Genomic DNA, 21,543 nt, shown 5'->3' with positions numbered 1-21,543 from the left:
GTTAGAATTAGGCTATGTGCACACGGTGCGGATTTGGCTGCGGATCCGCAACGGATTGGCCGCTGCGGATTCGTAGCAGTTTTCCATCAGGTTTGCAGTACCATGTAAACCTATGGAAAACCAAATCCGCTGTGCCCATGGTGCGGAAAATACCGCGCGGAAACGCTGTGTTGTATTTTACGCAGCATGTTAATTCTTTGTGCGGATTCCGCAGCGTTTTACATCTGTTCTTCAATAGGAATCTGCAGCTGAAATCCGCACAAAAAACATTGGAAATCCGCGGTCAATCCGCAGGTAAAACGCAGTGCCTTTTACCTGCGGATTTTTCAAAAATGGTGCGGAAAAATCTCACACGAATCTGCAACGTGGGCACATAGCCTTAGGGTTGGAATTAGAGTTAGTGTTGAAATTAGGGCTAGGGTTGGAAATAGGGTTAAGGTTAGGCTTGTGGTTAGGGGTGTGTTGGGGTTAGGGTTGTGATTAGGGATTAGGGTTAGGAGTGTGTTGGGGTTAGGGTTGTGGTTAGGGTTGTGATTACGGTTATGGCTAGAGTTGGGATTAGGGTTAGGGGTGTGTTGGGGTTAGTGTTGGAGATTGGAAACCCCTCAATTCTCTTTTTAGGCACATCAGGGGTCTCCAAACGCAACATGGCGCCACCATTGATTCCAGCCAATCTTACGTTCAAAAAGTCAAAAGTCAGATGCTCCCTCCCTTCCGAGCCCTGACGTGCGCCCAAACAGTGGTTTACCCCAACATACGGGGTATCGGCATACTCAGGACAAACTGGGCAACAATTATTGGGGTCCAATTTCTCCTGGTACCCTTACGAAAATAAAAAATTGCTTGCTAAAACAATATTTTTTGGGGAAAGAAAAAATATTTTTTATTTTCACGGCTCTGCGTTATAAACTTCTGTGAAGCACTTGGGGGTTCAAAGTGCTCACCACACATCTAGATAAGTTCCTTGGGGGGTCTAGTTTCCAAAATGGGGTCACTTGTGGGGGGGTTCTACTGTTTAGGCACATCAGGGGCTCTGCAAATGCAACGTGACGCCCGCAGACCATTCCATCAAAGTCTGCATTTCAAAAGTCACTACTTCCCTTCCGAGCCCCGAAGTGTGCCCAAACAGTGGTTTACACCCACATATGAGGTATCAGTGTACTCAGGACAAACTGGACAACAACTTTTGGGGTCCAATTTCTCCTGTTACTCTTGTGAAAATAAAAAATTGCGGGCTAAAAAATAATTTTTGAGGAAACAAAAATGATTTTTTATTTTCACAGCTCTGCGTTATAAACTTCTGTGAAGCACTTGGGGTTTTAAAGTGGTCACCGCACATCTAGATTAGTTCCAAGGGAGGTCAATTTTCCAAAAAGGGATCACATGTGGGGGAGCTCCAATGTTTAGGCACACAGTGGCTCTCCAAACGCAACATGGTGTCCGCTAACGATTGGATCTAATTTTTCATTCAGAAGTCAAATGGCGCTCCCTCCCTTCCGAGCTTGCCATGTGCACAAACAGTGGTTCCCTAGACATGTGAGTAATGTTATTTATTAACTATTTTGTGTGACATAACTCTCTTGTTTAACAGAATAAAAATTCAAAAATTGCGAAATTTTCAAAATTTTAGCCAAATTTCCATTTTTTTCACAAATAAACGCAAAAATTATCGACCTAAATATACCACTAACATGAAGCCCAATATGTCACGAAAAAACAGTCTCAGAACCGCTAGGATACGTTGAAGCGTTCCTGAGTTATTACCTCAAAGGGACACTGGTCAGAATTGCAAAAAACAGCCAGGTCATTAAGGTCAAAATAGGCTGGGTCATGAAGGGGTTAATGACGCGCTTCCGAAGCGTGCATGTTAAATGCAGCTGTCAGAGATTGATAGCGTAATTTAACATGTTAACATGTCGCGATCCCATCAGCGGCTGTTAGGGGCACATTTCAGCTGATCAATTCCGGCACATCACAACTGATAAGATGGGGGCTCAGTGACAGAGCTAGCATCAAAGAAGGGGAGGCGACCTATGACGTATAGGTATGTCACAGGTCGGAAAGGGGTTTAAGCGTAACTGTCGTTTTCATTTCATAAATCATTAGTACACATGAAAATAAGCAACTTTGTAATTTATCTTATCAGAGAAATCGGCTTCTTCTCTGACAGAGTTGATCAGACATTATCAAAATTCTCAATCCAGAGATAAAATGTGTATTCAGTGAAGACTTTCCCATTACTGGGATAGGAGATGGCAGCTGCTACTGATAAAATTCTGTCTCTAGCTTCTCCCATCTACATAGAATTGTATCTGTAGCAACTTACTGCGCATCTCGTAATGCTAAAATATAAAAAAAAAAAATCAGTCATAACGACAGGTTCTCTGTGGACTCTATAATATAAAGGAGATAAAATATCACAGAAGATGGACCTAGCAGATATTTCTTTTCTAAGTAAAGGACAGTAACATTTCACTAATATTCAATCCCAAGTAGATTGTACTCATTTTACACATTGACAAAGAATTTTAAACCACTAAATGCACATAAAGAAGCTGTTCACTACTTGGGACAACCCCTTCTCATTCCCCACGCTTGGCCCCCATAAAATAATAAAGCCTATACTCGCCTCCAGTGCTAGCGGCGTTCTCGCGGTGTCAGTACTCGTGCTCCCCAGGGCTCCTGTGCTGTTGTGGTGACACGTGACCCCGGCGCCCAATCAGTGATGGCGTCACTGTCCCCGCCTCCTGTCGAGCTGAACATGAATGGTAAGTAAGAGCAGATGCAGCCTGGACTTTATGTTCATGTTCGATTTGTCTGGAGGCGGGGACAGTCTTTACTGATTGGGCGGCGGGGTCACGTGTCACAACACAGCATCACAGCCCTGGGACAGCGAGTGTTGACACCACTGGAATGGTGCCGGCATGGGAGGGGAGTAGAAACTTTCTTGTGTTATCACGTCCAACAGGGCGGGCTCCAGGTTTTTGAGGGCCCCGGGCGAAAGAGTCTCAGTGGGCCCCCCCTTTAACATATACCACGATTCATGATCTCATATAACACAGCCATGAAGTATATAACACAGCCCACGTAGTATATAACACAGCCCACGTAGTATATAACACAGCCCACGTAGTATATAACACGGCCCATGTAGTATATAGAACAGCCGTGTAGTATATAGCACAGCCCACGTAGCATATAACAGCCCATATAGTATATAGCACAGCCCACGTAGTATATAGCACAGACATGTAGTATACAGCACAGCCCCCTTCCCCCCAAGAATGGCCCCATAGTCCAGTACTCACTGTTATAGTTACAAAAAAAAAAAAAAACGACACTTCTCACCTCTCAACGTGCACGCGATGTTCCCTGCTCCGGTCTCGGCGGCTGCCGCTGCACTGCCTGACACACAGCGAGTGCGCAATGACGTCAGCGCGCACCTGCAGCAGCAGTGTCAGAGTGGGGAATGATGGGAGAGGGAGCATCAGGTGACGCGCTCTCCTCCATCATTTGCTTTGAACTTTACTGGCAGACGCCGGTGTAGTTCAATGCGGCAGCAGGGGAGTTGGAGCTGGCGACAGGTGGGCCCCCCTGCCTCACAGAGGCCTCATAGCGGCTGCGTGATGTGCCGCTAGCTGAGGGACCCTGGGGAGCGGGGTTCCTAGGCAGCTGCCTGCCCCTAACGCCGGCCCTGAATAGGCCCCCCGTCTCGCCAGGGCCCCGGCACTGCCCGGGTACGCCGGGTGCTGATGCCGGCCCTGACGTCCAAACATTTAGATCAAGATGGGGTTGTCCTAGTAGTGGACAGCCCCTTAATGGTAAGCACATCTAGAGAAAAATAAATAAAGGAGTGATAAAATTTTCTAATGCTAATCTGATTAGCACTGTATAGAAGTACACCCACAGGGAACAGCCAATTACCACAAAGGCTTAGGATCAAAACACTAAAATAAATAGATGGAACCTGAGAGGAGATGGAGTGTAGCCAGCGTATAGATACCAAGAACTAGGCTCCAACCCAACAAAGCAGAGACGTTGCATGTACATCAAATGCAGTAAATGGAGCGTGCAAATCCGCATTATAACTACCCTCTGCTGCATGGCCAGGAGCATGCATTTATAGGTCTATGCTGCGTTCTCAGTCACGCAGGGTACAAGGAAAACAAACAATTTATGGTAGATAAGGACAGCTAACTTCTGGTGATGAGAAGACACTGGAGGAGTAAAGGCTGCAGCAGAGAAGTAGCACCTCTCCTCTACAGATGCAGAAGATAGAGATGTCTGATAACCCATAAGTTACCTAATTAATGAATTTTATACACCATTGTTAAATGCTGCCTTTTTTATTTCTTCCGTTACACAAACCAAAATCACTGGTGGTCTTGCCGGTCTGCACAAAACACCCCATCAGCCACCGAGCATCTTTCCTTGGTACCATATGGGTTTGGAAACCGCTTATAAACTTCTGTACATCAGGGCCTCAATCACTCACTACTAGGCAGTCACCAGCCAAAACATGGGCATACATGGGCTTCACTACTGCATGCAGCCCATGGCAATTCATTCATCTTACAATTAGTCTCCCTAGTGTGCAGAATATTGGGTTATACAGCTAAACCAGAGATTACTACAGGAAAAGTTGTGCACTTTATGATCACTTGTTTTATAAATCTGCCCCCACCAACAACTAGAGGGTGAAAGATGTGACACGGCACTGTATAGTAAGCACTGAACACCACAAGAAATCACAGGACTGTATTATACGGATATATCTCTAAGGCCAGGTTCAGATATGCGTATTTCACAGTATAATTAGCACTGAACACCACAAGAAATCACAGGACTGTATTATACAGATATATCCCTATTTTATCGTGGCCAGGCATGGGGAATGATAAAAGGTTGTCCTATTAGTGGACAACCCCTTTAAGAAACATTGAAAGAAAATAAAAAGGTAGTCATCTGCCATGGGAGTCATTCTGAAAAGTTAACCATGTACCTGTAATGTCTTTCCAAGACCCATACAGTGAGCCAAAATGCATCCAGAGCCTTTCTCTTTCTTTGCTTTCTTCAAAGATTCACAGCAACAATCCCACATAAACTGGACACCTAAAAGAAGGATTTACAAAAAATTAATATATTCCCTCTCTTGTTAGGCTCTTCCCAAAAAGGAAAATGTAAAGCCAAATTATAGGTATTAGGGGAGTCTACAAATTGAATACATAGACTTCATATTTATAAAACTATCACAAACAGAGAAGAACAATGGATAATGGCTTTGCCTGCCTGACAAGCACTTTCACACAAAAAGACAGATTATAATGCATTTAGCGTAATAAAGAACAATGCAGAATAAATGGGCCACAGGAGGTGGAACACATAGTGCACTATGGGGTTCTGAGTATTGCTTTTAAGCTAGGAATTAAAAAAAAACAAAAACAGGACATCATGTTTATCTACTTGATACAACAGAAATTAAAATTTGCAATTCAAAAAGAAAAAAAAAATGTAAGCAGCATTATAAAGTACATTAAAATATAATTCAACCTTATGTTTGTAAGATACATAGTTGTTAGGACCTGACTTAATTGTTTCAGATATACTGTAGATCTGCAGGATTTATATATACAAGTAAATCCAAATATTCAGCCTCATGTTGGGACTGGGTGTTAGAAAAACACGATTTTTTGGTTGCTTACCGTAAAATCTGTTTCTCGGAGCCTTCATTGGGGGACACTGCAACCATGGGGTGTATGCTGCTGCCACTAGGAGGCTGACACTATGCACAAAAAAAGTTAGCTTCTCCTCTGCAGTGTACACCCCACCGACTGGCATCATGAACTTCAGTTAGTGAGAAAGCAGTAAGAGAAAAACAATAAGGTTGAAATAACAACCACAAACATGAGAACTGTTAACGTGAGAACAGTCATAGAACACAGAACAACAGAAACTGAATAATATGGGAGGGTGCTGTGTCCCCCAATGAAGGCTCCGAGAAACAGATTTTACGGTAAGCAACCAAAAAAATCCTGTTTTCTCTATCGCCTCACTAGGGGACACAGGAACCATGGGACGTCCCAAAGCAGTCCCTGGGGTGGGAAAAACAGACTTCCATCAGGTCAGAGGACTCACCACTGCCGCCTGCAAGATCCTTCTGCCTAGGCTGGCGTCCGCCGAAGCGTAGGTATGGACCTTGTAAAGCCCTCCAAAATTGCCGTTCTGTTCCAGCGAGCAATAGTCGCCTTGGATGCCGGCAGGCCTCTATGCGTGCCATCAGGAATGACGAAAAAAGAGTCCGTCTTCAGGAAAGAGGCCATTCTAGCCAGGTATATCCTCACCGCCCTGACGGGGTCCAGCTTGTTCAACGATCGCTCCAGAGGATGAGTCAGAGCTGGACAAAAGGAAGGTAGAACGTCGTCCTCGTTGAGGTGGAAGGTGGAAACCACCTTAGGAAAGAAGGAAGGCGGAGGCCTCAAGACCACCTTGTCCTGGTGGATAACCAGGAAAGGAGGTCAGCAAGAAAGGGTCGCCAACTTGGAAACGAGCCGGATAGAGGTGATGGCCACAAGAAAGGCCACCTTCCAAGTTAAGACTGACAGGGAAACCTCCCTGGGAGGCTCAAAGGGGGGACCCCTCAGCACAAGATTGAGATCCCATAAATCCACAGGCGTCCTGTACGGAGGGACAGCATGGGCCACTCCCTGAAGGAAAGTCTTGACCTATGGCCGAGAAGATAATGTCTTCTGGAAGAGGATGGAGAGCGCAGAAACCTGGCCCTTTAGGGAACTAAGGGCAAGGCCCGCATCCAGTACTGTCTGAAGGAAGGCCAAAATGGAAGGAAGGGAAAAGGACATAGGTGAAACGTGGATGGACTCGCACCAACGGAAGTAAGCCTTCCAGGTACGATAATAGATCCTGGAAGACGAAGGCTTCCTAGCCTGGATCATAGTATGAATCACCCGATCCGAAAGGCCTGACGCTCTTAGAACTGCAGTCTCAAAAGCCACGCCGTTAAACTGAGCGACCGAGAATTCGGGTGGCAGATCGAACCCCGAGACAGCAGATCGGGTCTGTCTGGAAGCCTCCAGGGGGCGTCCGCGAGAAGATTGACAATCCCTGCAAACAAAGATCTCCTGGGCCAATCCGGGGCAATCAAAATGACCGGCACCCCTTCCACTTTGATCTTTTTCAACAGCTTGGGAAGCAAGGGCAGGGGTGGAAACAGATAGGGGAGCACGAAATGCGACCAAGGAATGGCCGGAGTATCGACGCCCACTGCGAGAGGATAGCGGGGACCTGGAGACGAACCAAGGGACCTTCCTGTTGATTCGGGACGCCGTGAACTCCACATCCGGAGTCCCCCATCGAAGACAAATCTGATGAAAGACCTCCTGATGCAAGGACCACTCCCCTGCCGCGTGGCCCTCGCAGCTGAGAAAGTCGGCGGCCCAATTGTCCACGCCGGGGATATGCACCGCGGATATCACCCGTACTGTTGCCTCTGCCCAAAGGAGGATCTTGGATACTTTGGCCGAGGCCTCCGAGTCCCCCCTGGTGGTTGACATATGCCACTGCTGTGGCATTGTTTGTCTGGATCCGAATTGGTAGACCCCTGAGAATCTTTTCCCAGTGAAGGAGAGACAGAAAGATGGCCCGAATCTCAAGGACATTGATCGGCATGGATGACTCCTGCGTCGACCAATGACCCTGAACAGTCAGGTGACGAAACACCGCACCCCAGCCGACCAGGCTTGCGTCCGTCGTCACCACCTGCCAGTGTACTGAAAGGAAGGTCCTGCCCTGGGAGATGAGAGGTGACGTCAGCCACCAGTTGAGGGACTGTTTGACCCGAGGAGAAAGCCGAATCGGAAGATCCAGGGAGAAGACAGACTTGTCCCACTGTGATAGAATAGCCTGCTGAAGAGGTCTTGAGTGAATTTGGGTGAAGGGAATCTCTTCCAATGTTGCAACTATCCTCCCCAGAACCTTCATGGCCGATTGGAAGGAGGGAAGCCGAGAAGCCTGGAGCACGCGAAGGATGGATCTCTTGTCTTCGGGAAGGAAGACTCTGGTCTGACGAGTGTCGAAGAGCATGCCCAGAAAAACGAGGCGATGAGAGGGAAGAAGACAGGCTTTCTTCCTGTTGACAAGCCACCCGAAACGGGCTAGAGTGTTGAGGACTATGGACAGACTTTCGTGAGCCTGAGAAAAGGACAAGGCCTTCATGAGGATGTCATCGAGGTACGGAAAAAGAACCAGGCCCCTGACCCTCAAGATGGCTATCAGCGCTGCCATGGTCTTTGTGAAAACCATGGGAGCAGTTGCGAGACCGAACGGCAGGGCGACGAACTGAAAGTGCTCCTGAAGTACTGCAAAACGCAGGAATCTGTGATGTCCAGGGAATATCGGGACATGGAGGTAGGCGTCCTGGATGTCTTTAGAGCACAGAAATTCCTGAGCCTCCATGGAAGCAATTACTGAACGAAGGGATTCCATCCTGAAATGTCTCAGACAAACCCTCTTGCTCAGCAATTTCAGATCCAGAATGGGGCGAACTTTGCGGTCTTTTTTCGGTACCACAAAAAGATTTGAATAGAAACCTGTGAACCGTTCTTTTTCTGGGACGGGAATAATTACCCCGGATTTGAGGAGAGAAGCGATGGCTGCGAAGAAACCCGGAACTAGAGCAGGATGTCTTGGAGGTCGGAATTCGAAAAAATGATCCGCCCAGCCTGGGAAGTGGGCTGGGGTCTTGCCGTGGAGTCATGCCGATGTGGATCTTCCAGTCCTAGACCTGGAGGATCTACCTTGGGAGTAACGAGGACGCCAGGAAGGAATGGGTCTAAAGTATACCTTCTTCTCTTGACGTGCCTGTGGCCTCTCCTGTTGGGAAAAGGAATCTGCCGCCGCGAAATGACGAAAGGGCCCGAAAGGACCGAAATTGCCATCTAGGAGGAGGGTGGCGAGGTTTAGACTGGGGAAGAAGGGAACTTGTGCCCCCGGTGGCATCCTTAATAATTTGGTCCAGCTTGGAACCGACAAGACGTGATCCTTGAAAAGGCAGGCTGGTAAGGGACTTTTTTAATGATAGATCCACTTGCCAGGCCTTGAGCCAAACGGTGCGACGTATGGAAACAACATTACTGGACGCCTGAGCAGCACAAGTCGCGGCGTCCAGGGAAGCGGAAACCAAGTATTCCCCCGCGTGAGAAATGTGGGTGGCAAGTTCCGCCAGCTGCTCTGGTGGAGCTCCAGCCAGAATGCCCCGACGGAGTTGATTGGCCCAGTCGGATACAGACTTCGAAACCCAGGTGGAAGCAAAGGCCGGGCATAGGGAAGACGCGGCCGCTTCGAAAGCCGACTTCGCAAAGGATTCAATAATCCTGTCGTTGGAATCTTTCAGAGACGCCCCTCCGGACAGTGGAAGGACTGTGTTGGTGGAAAGTCTAGAGACTGGAGGATCTACAGAGGGCGAAGAAGTCCAGTTGGCGATGAGATCCGGAGGAAAGGGATACAAGACGCCAAAGCTTTCCTCTTTGAAAACGTCTGGTCGGATTCTCCCTTTCTTTGGCCAGAAGCTCATCAAATTCAGGATGAGAAGCGAAAACCTTGGGAGGTGGTTTGGACCGTCTAAACGAAACCGCCTGATCCGCAGAGGAATCTTTGATGCCACAGGTCTGATTGATTGCTCCAATGAGACTCTGAACCGTGTCCCTCAGGCTAGCTATTTAGTTCCGAGTCCAGCTCCAAATTAACCTCCGAAGGAGCATCAGAGAACGCCTCGCCTGACTCAGGGGAGGAGGATCGGGGAGAAGCCGATCGCAGAGAAGGACCGTGAGGCGAGATGGAACGGGAAGAGGACTCAGACCGTTGTTCCTGTCTGATCTTTTGCAGCCTATAGTGGAAGGCTTGGACAGGGCTTCCTGCAACCTGCTGGCTACTGCGGGAGCCTGTAGGGGTAACCTATCAAACACGGACACAAGGGTCTGTGACACCAGAGTTAGGTCAGCTACCGATTGTGACAGAGAAAAAGCCCAAACTGGAGTGGGGGCTTCACTCAAGTGGGGCAGCCGGAGGATCCTGGACGGTGGGCATAGTGGGGTTGCTGCAGGCCTGACAGAGGGGAGAGGACTGACCTGAGGGAAGTTTGCAGTTACAAGACGAACACACAAAGTGTTTGACTAAGGCCGAGGAAGTAGAGGAAGAAGTAGGAGGGCGAGAGCGACCTCCCTTAGAATTAGACATGACGAACGGGTCCCTGACGAATGCCAAAAGGTTAGGGGACAGGAGGGCAGAGGAGAGTGTCAGTCTGCAGTGCAGAGCTACTCCCAGCAGACGATTTGGTGTCCACTGCACGGCTGGAAGATTCTCCTCAAAGAAGTCAGTCAGAGAAGGCTTCAGGGTCCGGAGCGTGGTGCGGGCAACAGCAGGGAGATGGCGACCGCAAGGGAGATGAGGACGCCAGGAATCGCGCTCTTGGAGGGCGCCAAAATGCTTCCTGCAGAGGCACAGGAATGGTGGGCGGAGCTAAACCGCCTGTACAGGAGTACCAAGATGGTGCCGGTGGGCGTGCTATGACAGTCGGGCGGGCTTTTCTCTCGCCCGAGAATAAAGGAAGTGGGCAGAGTCGCGGCGCCGGAAGTAGGCTCGGGCTGAAGCCGGGGCCTAAATTAGAGGCCGGCGGCCGCCGGAGAAAGCCACTGTGCTTGAACAGTGTGGCCGCAGCCGACCGGAAAAGTGGGAGACGTGGCTGCCTGCAAAGGCCGCCGCGTGGTTGAGAGGAACTGTGTCTGCCACGGCTGCCTGCAGCGAAGATCCCTGCCCCCTGCGACCGCCGATGGCCACAAGGAGCGACGACCAGGCCAAGGTAGCCTGCGAAAAACCCTGCACCCTTTAGGAAAATAAAAAATCCAGGGGGACCCCATATTAACGTCTGCGCCCCCTTTGCCTAATCTGGGACTAGTGCGGAAAATACTCACCTAAAACATCCCACGTCGTCCGTTACTGACCTTAGTCCGAGGAAGGTATGAGACGTCCAGGGAGCTGGTAATGGACGTCCTCGTCTCCGCCACCGACAGGCTCTGGTGGGCGAGTGGGAGGGGGACGGAGCTAGGACCGGTTTTCTGAGCACGCTGGTGTGCTAGGGGTCTTGGTCCTGCTAGCTGATCTATGAGGATACGGGGTGGCAGCACACGCCGTACTCAGTCCGTAATGTGGGATTACAGTTGTGACTGTTCACACTGTATCCTTCCGGAAAACCTGAAAAAAAACAACGCACATTGAGGTAGATAAGGGTCTAATGAAAGACCCGTGTCCACCTCCTACTGACACTAAGCTAAACTGAAGTTCATGATGCCAGTCGGTGGGGTGTACACTGCAGAGGAGGAGCTAACTTTTTTTGTGCATAGTGTCAGCCTCCTAGTGGCAGCAGCATACACACCATGGTTCCTGTGTTCCCCAATGAGGCGATAGAGAAAGCACAAATTCAGTTGTTACATTTGAGGTTTTCAATGAAATCGTGTATATTTTTCCTGGATCTATCCCAAATTATGATAAATTCATCTCTAGCTCTCATATAAAACAATATTTTCAGACCCTGCTTTGTTATACATTTATAGTTCCTTTAATAAACCAAAAAATATTTGCAAAACTAGGGGCAAACTGCCCCTCTAGTGCACTGTTCCCCAAACTAAGGATTTCCTTAGTATTGCACAGATGAGAGAACCTGTGGGAGTTTATGATGCCTTAATACCGTATTATTCAGACTATAAGACTCACCCGAGTTTTAGAGGTGGAAAATAGGGAAAAATGTATTTGAAGCAAAAAATGTGGTAAAATATTAAATAACATACTATTATATGTGGTGTTAATATATATAATAGTATGTTATTATGTTGGAAGCTACCGGTAGAAGATGGTGCTGCGGGACCAGTGTTATGTCTGTAAAGTACTATGTGAAGACGCTGGAGGGTGAGTATAAGAATGGGAGAACAGGGCTTATATTTAAAGCACCACTCCAGCACTGAAAAATAACACTGGAGTGCTGCTATAAGATCCCATGGGAGAACTATAACTCCCAGCATGTCCTGCAGATGCTATAGCATGCTGGGAGTTATAGTTCACCACAGGAGTGGCAAAGTGCTATTTTATGTGCTGTAATTACTAACTTTTTAATAAATTCTTTCTTGTACAGGCTGTGCTCAGTGCAGGTCCTGCAGCCAGCCATGACCGCACAGTGCCCTCCCTATTATGACCCCACCACAGATCATGTAAGACGAAACTGCACGGTTTGTAGTGAGTGTCTGCAGAACCTGTGATGACATCAAGAAGAAGCAGGGCTTTGTGCGGTCATGTGATGCTCCAAGCCCGTCCTCCTCTTGACCTCAGCACAGGTCCTCCACAGAGCATTCAACATTGCATCATCACTGTCAGGTATGCAGCATCCCGCCCCCTCCTCCACCGGACACAGATCTCCCCAGCTGCTGCAGGAATCCGGCACTTGGGAAACCATGTGGGTCCGCTGTTTGAATGAAGGAATTTTCATTTGCTGCTCCCCGCTGACAGGTGGGCGGGGAAGCGGCTGATGAATATTCACCTCACTTTAAGTATCGGGACCACGTGGTTTCCCCAACGCCGGATTCCTGCGATATTTTTCTTCCTCCTGCGATCCCACTCCGCCACTGCCCCCTCCCCACATTCCGACCATAAGACACACCCACACTTTCCTTCCAAATTTGGAGGGAAAAAAGTGCGTTTTATGGTCAAAAAAATACGGTAATTCCATCACCTGTGCAATTCTAAAGAAAACATGACATATTGGGAGCAGTGAAGACCGGAGTTTAGGAAACTCTGCACTAGTCTGTCTATGCAGTGGAGGTGAACATATTACGAGTAAGTATAAATAGTGCAGTTTCCCACAGATAATTGCTTTAGTCTTTAGACATATGGAGATCATTTACAGGTAGTTTTATGCATTTTAGGCCCTTTTCATATGTGATGCGTGAGTACTAAAAGGAAACCGTCACCAATATGTGATGATTCTCAGTGGAATTGTTGGAGCCTAGCAATAAAGCTGGAAGAATCTTTGAGATATACCGTATTTTTCCGACCATAAAACTCACTTTTTTCCCTCCAAATTTGGGAGGAAAGTGTGGGTGCGTCTTATGGTACGGATGTAGCATGTGGGGAGGGGGGCAGCAGTGAGTGGGATCGCACTGTTATCCCACTTCAGGATGTCCCCCCTGCCTGGAATCAGCGCTGGGAAAACCATGTGGTCCCGATGATTAAGTGCAGTGAATATTCATTAGTGGCTCCCCGCCCACCTATCAGCTGAGAGGTGAGCCGGGAGCAGCAAATGAATACTGCACTTAAGCAGGGACACGCATGGCTTCCTCAGCGCTGATTGCTGCAGCAGCTAGGGAGATTTGTGTGTCCTGGGGAGGAGGCAGCACCAGCAGCAGGGGCCAGAGCGGAGAGGAGATCGCTGTATACCTGCCTGCCATGCCTGGATGCCGAGTGCTGTGCACAAACAGGACCTGTGTGATGTCAGGAGTGGGCGGGCTGGAGCATCACATGGCAGCTCAGAGCCCTCCCTCTTCTTGACATCATCACAGGTCCTTCAGGCTCTCCACTAGAATCTGCAGGCTTCCTCAAAACCTGTGCTGTGGAGAGGCAACAAGAGGGTGGGCTCTGTGTGCAGTCATGGGATGCTTTTACCTCACCACAGGCTGGCAGGCTGCCACAATTAAGAGGTTAGTCTTTACAATACACAATAAAGCACTCTGCCACTCCTGTGGTGAACTATAACTCCCAGCATGTCATAGGATCTGCAGGACATGCTGGGAGTTATAGTTCTCCCATGGGATTTTAAAGCAGCACTCCAGTGTTATTTTGCAGTGCTGGAGTGGTGCTTTCAATATAAGCCCTGTGCCCCCATTCTTATACTCACCCTCCAGCATCTTGATATAGTACTGTACAGACACCACACTGGTCCTGCAGCTTCCAACATAATAACATACTATTATATATAATAACACCACATATAATAATATGTTATTTATGTTATTAAATATTTTACCACATTTTTTTGCTTCAAATATTTTTTTTCCCTATTTTCCACCTCTAAAACCTGGGTGCGCCTTATAGTCCGGTGCGTCTTATAGTCCGAAAAATACGGTAATCAATTTTAAAATATGTTTTTGCAGATTTAGGTCAACAAAATGTGACAAATTGCATGTTAGAGACTTTATGCCAGATATAACTGGTCTCCCAGGAGTTTAATTCTTGAGTGCTTTAGAGATGATAACAAGTGGCCTTTGTAGGGTTAGGTATAAAGATATATTCTTTCTTTTTATTATTGATGACCTGTAGCTTCGTCTCGGAGTCTTGTGTTCTCTGAAATAAACTACGGTGGTATTGTTGTAAAGTTTTTGACAGTAGGGAAAGCCTAACAGAATGCGTGATGCCTCATTGATATTTGTTGTGCGGTCTTGAAGGACTACTCCTCCTCCTTCTTTAAAAGGTTTCCTGACTATAATGAAATTGGTGAGAGGGGTTGAAATTTAATTTTAAACCTGAATCTATTGAAAGACATGGCTGGTAGATGTATAGGATTTTGGTTACTTGTGAAACAGAGGTGCATGCATAACCCACTTTGAGTAGTGCTCATTATACTGCCCCGAAAAATAAAATTAAAGCATTTACATGAGGGAGACAGCACAGTCCTATGCAAACATCTCCCTTAACTATTGCCAAAGACTGATCATGACTGAGCGCCTCTTCCATGACTGCCGGTTGGCTTGTACGGTGAGGCCTGCCGTCACTCACAGGACGCAGCACTCATTAGCAGTTCTCAGTTATAGTACAGGAATGCAGGTACATGGAACAAGCCTCCCTTTCTCCCTCACATGGTCTGATTTACCTTCTCGTTGTCCTATGTATATGTTTACACTACTGCCTAAAACTAATAACGCGCGCTTCCTCCTGAGAGTGATGGCTAACTTTTACTACGCAGCCAGATATATAGAACAGAGTCGCACAGGGACAATGCAAGACAGTCATCAGTCACGGGAAGAAGTGATCATTTTTGGCTCTCTGCGATCATGCAGGGAGAACGCTGCCTAGGACAATGCTGTCTGTCTTCCTCCTGAAATCGCTACGCTTGACCGGAGTAGAAGTCTGCTACTGGACAAGCTATACAGTTAGCCTAAAATCGGAAAATAGTGCAATTTTAAACATGAATCATATTTCAAAAGTTTAGGTTTTTTTTGTTTAACCCCTTCCCGACCCATGACGCCACGTAGGCGTCATGAAAATCCGTGCAAATCCGACCCATGACGCCTATGTGGCGTCATGGAATGATCGCGTAGCTGCAGATCGGGTGAAAGGGTTAACTCCAATCTCACCCGATCTGCAGAGACAGGGGGAGTGGTACTTCAGCCCAGGGGGGGGTGGCTTCACCCCCCCGTGGCTACGATCGCTCTGATTGGCAGTTTCACTTTCAACAGCCAATCAGAGCGATTTGTAATATTTCACCTAAAAAACTGGTGAAATATTACAATCCAGCCATGGCCGATGCTGCAATATCATCGGCCATGGCTGGAAATACTGAAGTGACCCCCCCCCACACCCACCGATCGCCCCCCCCAGTCCTCCGTTATGGGGTCCGGTCCCCTCCGTCCGCCTGCCGGCTCCCCCGTCCTCCTGTCCGCTCCCTCCTTGTTTGGATTCACCCCCCCTGTGGTCCGATTACCCCCCCTGTGCTCCGATCCACCCCCCCACCACCCCTTCATACTTACCGATCCTCCCGGTGTCCGTACGTCTCCTCGCTGGGCGCCGCCATCTTCCAAAATGGCGGGCGCATGCTCAGTGCGCCCGCCGAATCTGCCAGCCGGCAGATTCCTTACAAGTACATTTTGATCGCTGTGGTAGGTTCTATCACAGCGATCAAAATAAAAAAAATAATAAATAAACCCCCCCCTTTATCACCCCCATAGGTAGGGACAATAATAAAATAAAGAAAATATATATATATTTTTTTTTTTCGTTTTCCACTAGGGTTAGGGTTAGAACTAGGGTTAGGGTTACGGGTAGGGTTAGGGCATGTGCACACAGTGCGGATTTGGCTGCGGATCCGCAGCGGATTGCCGCGGATCCGCAGCGGATTGGCCGCGGATCCGCAGCGGATTGGCCGCGGATCCGCAGCGGATTGGCCGCGGATCCGCAGCGGATTGGCCGCTGCGAATTCGTAGCAGTTTTCCATCAGGTTTACAGTACCATGTACACCTATGGAAAACCAAATCCACTGTGCCCATGGTGCGGAAAATTCTGTGCAGAAACGCTGCGTTGTATTTTCCGCAGCATGTCAATTCTTTGTGCGGATTCCGCAGCGTTTTACACCTGTTCCTCAATAGGAATCCGCAGGTGAAATCCGCACAAAAAAACACTGGAAATCTGCTGTAAATCTGCAGGTAAAACGCAGTGCCTTTTACCTGCAGATTTTTCAAAAATCGTGCGGAAAAATCTCACACGAATCCGCAACGTGGGCAAATAAGCCTTAGGGTTAGGGTTGGAATTAGAGTTAGGGTTGGAAATAGGGCTAGGGTTGGAAATAGGGTTAAGATTAGGCTTGTGGTTAGGGTTACGGATAGGGTTAGGGGTGTGTTGGGGTTACAGTTGTGGTTAGGGTTGGGATTAGGGTTAGGGATTAGGGTTAGGATTAGGGTTGGAATTAGGGTTACGGGTGTGTTGCGGTTAGTGTTGTGGTTAGGGGTGTGTTGGGGTTAGGGTTGTGATTAGGGTTATGGCTACAGTTGGGATTAGGATTAGGGGTGTGTTGGGGTTAGTGTTGAAGTTAGAATTAAGGGGTTTCCACTGTTTAGGCACATCAGGGGTCTCCAAACGCAACATGGCGCCACCATTGATTCCAGCCAATCTTGCGTTCAAAAAGTCAAATGGTGCTCCCTCCCTTCCAAGCCCCAACGTGCGCCCAAACAGTGGTTTACCCCCACATTTGGGGTACCAGCGTACTCAGGACAAACTGGGCAACAACTGTTGGGGTCCAATTTCTCCTGTTACCCTTGCAAAAATAAAAAATTACTTGCTAAAACATAATTTTTGAAGAAAGAACAATTATTTTTTATTTTCACGGCTCTGCGTTATAAACTTCTGTGAAGCACTTGGGGGTTGAAAGTGCTCACCACACATCTAGATAAGTTCCTTGGGGGGTCTAGTTTCCAAAATGGGGTCACTTGTGGGGTGTTTCTACTGTTTAGGCACATCAGGGGCTCTGCAAATGCAATGTGACGCCCGCAGACCATTCCATCAAAGTCTGCATTTCAAATGCCACTACTTCCCTTCCGAGCCCCGGCATATGCCCAAACAGTGGTCTACCCCCACATATGGGGTATCAGCATACTCACAACAAACTGGGCAACAAATATTGGGGTCCAATTTCTCCTGTTACCCTTGTGAAAATAAAAAATTGCTTGCTAAAACATCTTTTTTGAGGAAAGAAAAATGATTTTTTATTTTCACGGCTCTGCGTTGTAAACTTCTGTGAAGCACTTGGGGGTTGAACGTGCTCACCACACATCTAGATAAGTTCCTTGGGGGGTCTAGTTTCCAAAATGGGGTCAATTGTGGGGGGTTTCTACTGTTTAGGCATATCAGGGGCTCTGCACACGTAACATGATGCCCGCAGACCATTCCATCAAAGTCTGCATTCCAAAACGTCACTACTTCCATTCTGAGCCCCGGCATATGCCCAAACAGTGGTTTACCCCCACATATGGGGTATCAGCGTACTCAGGAGAAACTGGACAACAACTTTTGGGGTCCAATTTCTCCTGTTACTCTTGCAAAAATAAAAAATTCTGGGCTAAAAAATATTTTTGAGGAAAGGTAACACATTTATTATTTTCACGGCTCTGCGTTATAAACTTCTGTGAAGCACTTGGGGGTTCAAAGTGCTCACCACACATCTAGATAAGTTCCCTTGGGGGTCTAGTTTCCAAAGTGGAGTCACTTGTGGGGAGTTCCTACTGTTTAGGCACATCAGGGGCTCTGCAAACGCAACCTGACGCCCGCAGAGCATTCCATCAAAGTCTGCATTCCAAAACGTCACTACTTCCATTCTGAGCCCCGGCATATGCCCAAACAGTGGTTTACCCCCACATATGGGGTATCATCGTACTCAGGACAAACTGGACAACAACATTTGGGGTCCAATTTCTCCTGTTACCCTTGGGAAAATAAAAAATTGTGGGCTAAAAAATCATTTTTGAGAAAAGAAAAATTATTTTTTATTTTCATGGCTCTGCGTTATAAACTTCTGTGAAGCACTTGGGGGTTCAAAGTGCTCACCACACATCTAGATTAGTTCCTTGGGAGGTCTAGTTTCCAAAATGGGGTCACTTGTGCGGGAGCTCCAATGTTTAGGCACACAGGGGCTCTCCAAACGCGACATGGTGTCCGCTAATGATTGGAGCTAATTTTCCATTCAAAAAGCCAAATGGCGTGCCTTCCCTTCCGAGCCCTGCCGTGCGCCCAAACAGTGGTTTACCCCCACATATGGGGTATCATCGTACTCAGGACAAACTGGACAACAACTTTTGGGGTCCAATTTCTCCTATTACCCTTGGGAAAATAAAAAATTCTGGGCTAAAAATCATTTTTGAGGAAAGAAAAATTATTTTTTATTTTCACGGCTCTGCGTTATAAACTTCTGTGAAGCACCTGGGGGTTATAAGTGCTCACTATGCATCTAGATAAGTTCCTTGGGGGGTCTAGTTTCCAAAATGGGGTCACTTGTAGGGGAGCTCCAATGTTTAGGCACACAGGGGCTCTCCAAACGTGACATGGTGTCCGCTAACGATTGGAGCTAATTTTCCATTCAAAAAGTCAAATGGCACGCCTCCCCTTCCGAGCCTTGCCGTGCACCCAAACAGTGGTTTACCCCCACATATGAGGTATCGGCGTACTCAGGAGAAATTGCCCAACAAATTTTAGGATCCATTTTATCCTGTTGCCCATGTGAAAATGAAAGAATTGAGGCTAAAAGAAATTTTGTGTGAAAAAAAAGTACTTTTTCATTTTTGCGGATCAATTTGTGAAGTACCTGGGGGTTTAATGTGCTCACTATGCCTCTAGATAAGTTCCTTGGGGGGTCTAGTTTCCAAAATGGGGTCACTTGTGGAGGAGCTCCAATGTTTAGGCACACGGGGGCTTTCCAAACGCGACATGGTGTCCGCTAACGATGGAGATAATTTTTCATTCAGAAAGTCAAATGGCGCTCCTTCCCTTCCGAGCCTTACCATGTGCCCAAACAGTGGTTTACCCCCACATGTGAGGTATTGGTGTACTCAGGAGAAATTGTCCAACAAATTTTAGGATCCATTTTATCCTGTTGCCCATGTGAAAATGAAAAAATTGAGGCTAAAATAATTTTTTTGTGAAAAAAAAGTACTTTTTCATTTTTACGGAACAATTTGTGAAGCACCTGGGGGTTTAAAGTGCTCACTATGCTTCTAGATAAGTTCCTTGGGGGGTCTAGTTTCCAAAATGGGGTCACTTGTGGGGGAGCTCCAATGTTTAGGCACACGGGGGCTCTCCAAACGCGACATGGTGTCCGCTAAAGATTGGAGCCAATTTTTCATTCAAAAGGTCAAATGGCGCTCCTTCCCTTCCGAGCCCTGCCGTGCGCCCAAACAGTGGTTTACCCCCACATATGAGGTATCAGCGTACTCAGGACAAATTGGACAACAACGTCCATGGTCCAGTTTCTCCTTTTACCCTTGGGAAAATAAAAAAATTGTTGCTAAAAGATCATTTTTGTGACTAAAAAGTTAAATGTTCATTTTTTACTTCCATGTTGCTTCTGCTGCTGTGAAACACCTGAAGGGTTAATAAACTTCTTGAATGTGGTTTTGAGCACCTTGAGGGGTGCAGTTTTTAGAATGGTGTCACTTTTGGGTATTTTCAGCCATATAGAACCCTCAAACTGACTTCAAATGTGAGGTGGTCCCTAAAAAAAATGGTTTTGTAAATGTTGTTGTAAAAATGAGAAATCACTGGTCAAATTTTAACCCTTATAACTTCCTAGCAAAAAAAAAATTTGTTTCCAAAATTGTGCTGATGTAAAGTAGACATGTGGGAAATGTTATTTATTAACTATTTTGTGTCACATAACTCTCTGGTTTAACAGAATAAAAATTAAAAATGTGAAAATTGCAAAATTTTCAACATTTTCGCCAAATTTCCGTTTTTTTCACAAATAAACTCAGAAATTATCGACCTAAATTTACCACTAACATGAAGCCCAATATGTCACGAAAAAACAATCTCAGAATCGCTAGGATCCGTTGAAGCGTTCCGGAGTTATTACCTCATAAAGGGACACTGGTCAGAATTGCAAAAAACGGCAAGGTCATTAAGGCCAAAATAGGCTGGGTCATGAAGGGGTTAATTTTTTTAAGCTGTTTTACATAAGTTAATTAACCTGGGGGTTAAGTTCTCTTACATAGAATGCACTTACCATCATAGTAAAACCCATTTAATGGTCAGTTCTCTTTATCCTCCTTTTGGAGTTAGTGAAAACCTTACCACGTGCTACAGCGCCACAGCTAGGCAAGAGGCATGAAGATTTGTTAGATGTGAGCCTTGGCTATCAAGATGATGACCTTCTGTCTTGGTGATGGGGCTAAGAAAACCCCTGGGTCTGGTAGTATACTTATATCGGATTTGTCTACTTTAACCAATATTAAACATTGCACCAGTGTCACATTCTTCTAAGTTGGTAGTATATTTTTCATAAGTGCTGTTTTATTTGTATGGTTGGTGTTAAACTGCTCTGATCATGTGATATTGTGACAATAAGGGATGTGAGGGTCTAGCTAAAGCAAGAAAATCTGTCATCCTGGGGGGGGGCATGTGACGAACAGGACGAATAGGTGCAGCTAGCATATACAAGCGAATATTAAATTAAAGGGATTGTCCACTTTATTTTAATAAATGTATTAGGGGACATAAGTTTGTGGATCTAATGTTCAAGTATTACAGGTTCTCCTCCTCTGTGCAGAGCTGCCCGATTGTTCAGCCCTTCTCACAGACCGCACAGCTCTGAAGGTATAAAATGCCAGCTGAAGGAGGAGAATGATACCTGCTGGTCCAGCCACCTCCTCCAATAGCAATCCAGCTATCTAAAGCGCAGCGCTTTTTGACTGGAAGAGATTGATGTGCTTAGAGTAAGAAGAAAAAAAATCAAAACACACACAGGCTGCGCGAGTTTACACTGTTGTGGGGGGAAAATACATGATATTTTATTAATTGATATTAAACATAAAAAATATGCAGTCTTACCATCAACTTGATGGGGTTTAAGCTTTGTGACTAAGCTCCTGTGAACCTGCACCAAAGGTTCTTTTGTTTCAGCATCTTCATCCAAAACAAGCTTTGTGGTAATTGGACATTTAACTGGTGAGGCATCTTCTACAAGAATAACCTAAATCAAGAACACTAGTTAGACGGTCACTGAAAGCAGTC

General features: G+C 46.8%; 1 protein-coding gene across 2 annotated transcripts in view; it reads right to left on the bottom strand.

Moving 5' to 3' along the window:
* ATRX (ATRX chromatin remodeler) overlaps nt 1–21,543 on the bottom strand; it is a 272,152-nt gene that overhangs the window by 90,050 nt on the left and 160,559 nt on the right. For both annotated transcript variants that reach the window (XM_077285034.1, XM_077285033.1), the window contains exons 17-18: nt 21,361–21,502; nt 5,003–5,112 (exon numbers count right to left, since the gene is read on the bottom strand). In XM_077285034.1, coding sequence (XP_077141149.1) covers nt 5,003–5,112; nt 21,361–21,502 — 252 coding nt within the window. The remainder of the gene's footprint in view (nt 1–5,002; nt 5,113–21,360; nt 21,503–21,543) is intronic.

Source organism: Ranitomeya variabilis, chromosome 2, assembly GCF_051348905.1.
Source record: "Ranitomeya variabilis isolate aRanVar5 chromosome 2, aRanVar5.hap1, whole genome shotgun sequence".
NCBI classification, from domain to species: domain Eukaryota; kingdom Metazoa; phylum Chordata; class Amphibia; order Anura; family Dendrobatidae; genus Ranitomeya; species Ranitomeya variabilis.
This window is presented reverse-complemented; position numbering and strand designations above follow the sequence as displayed.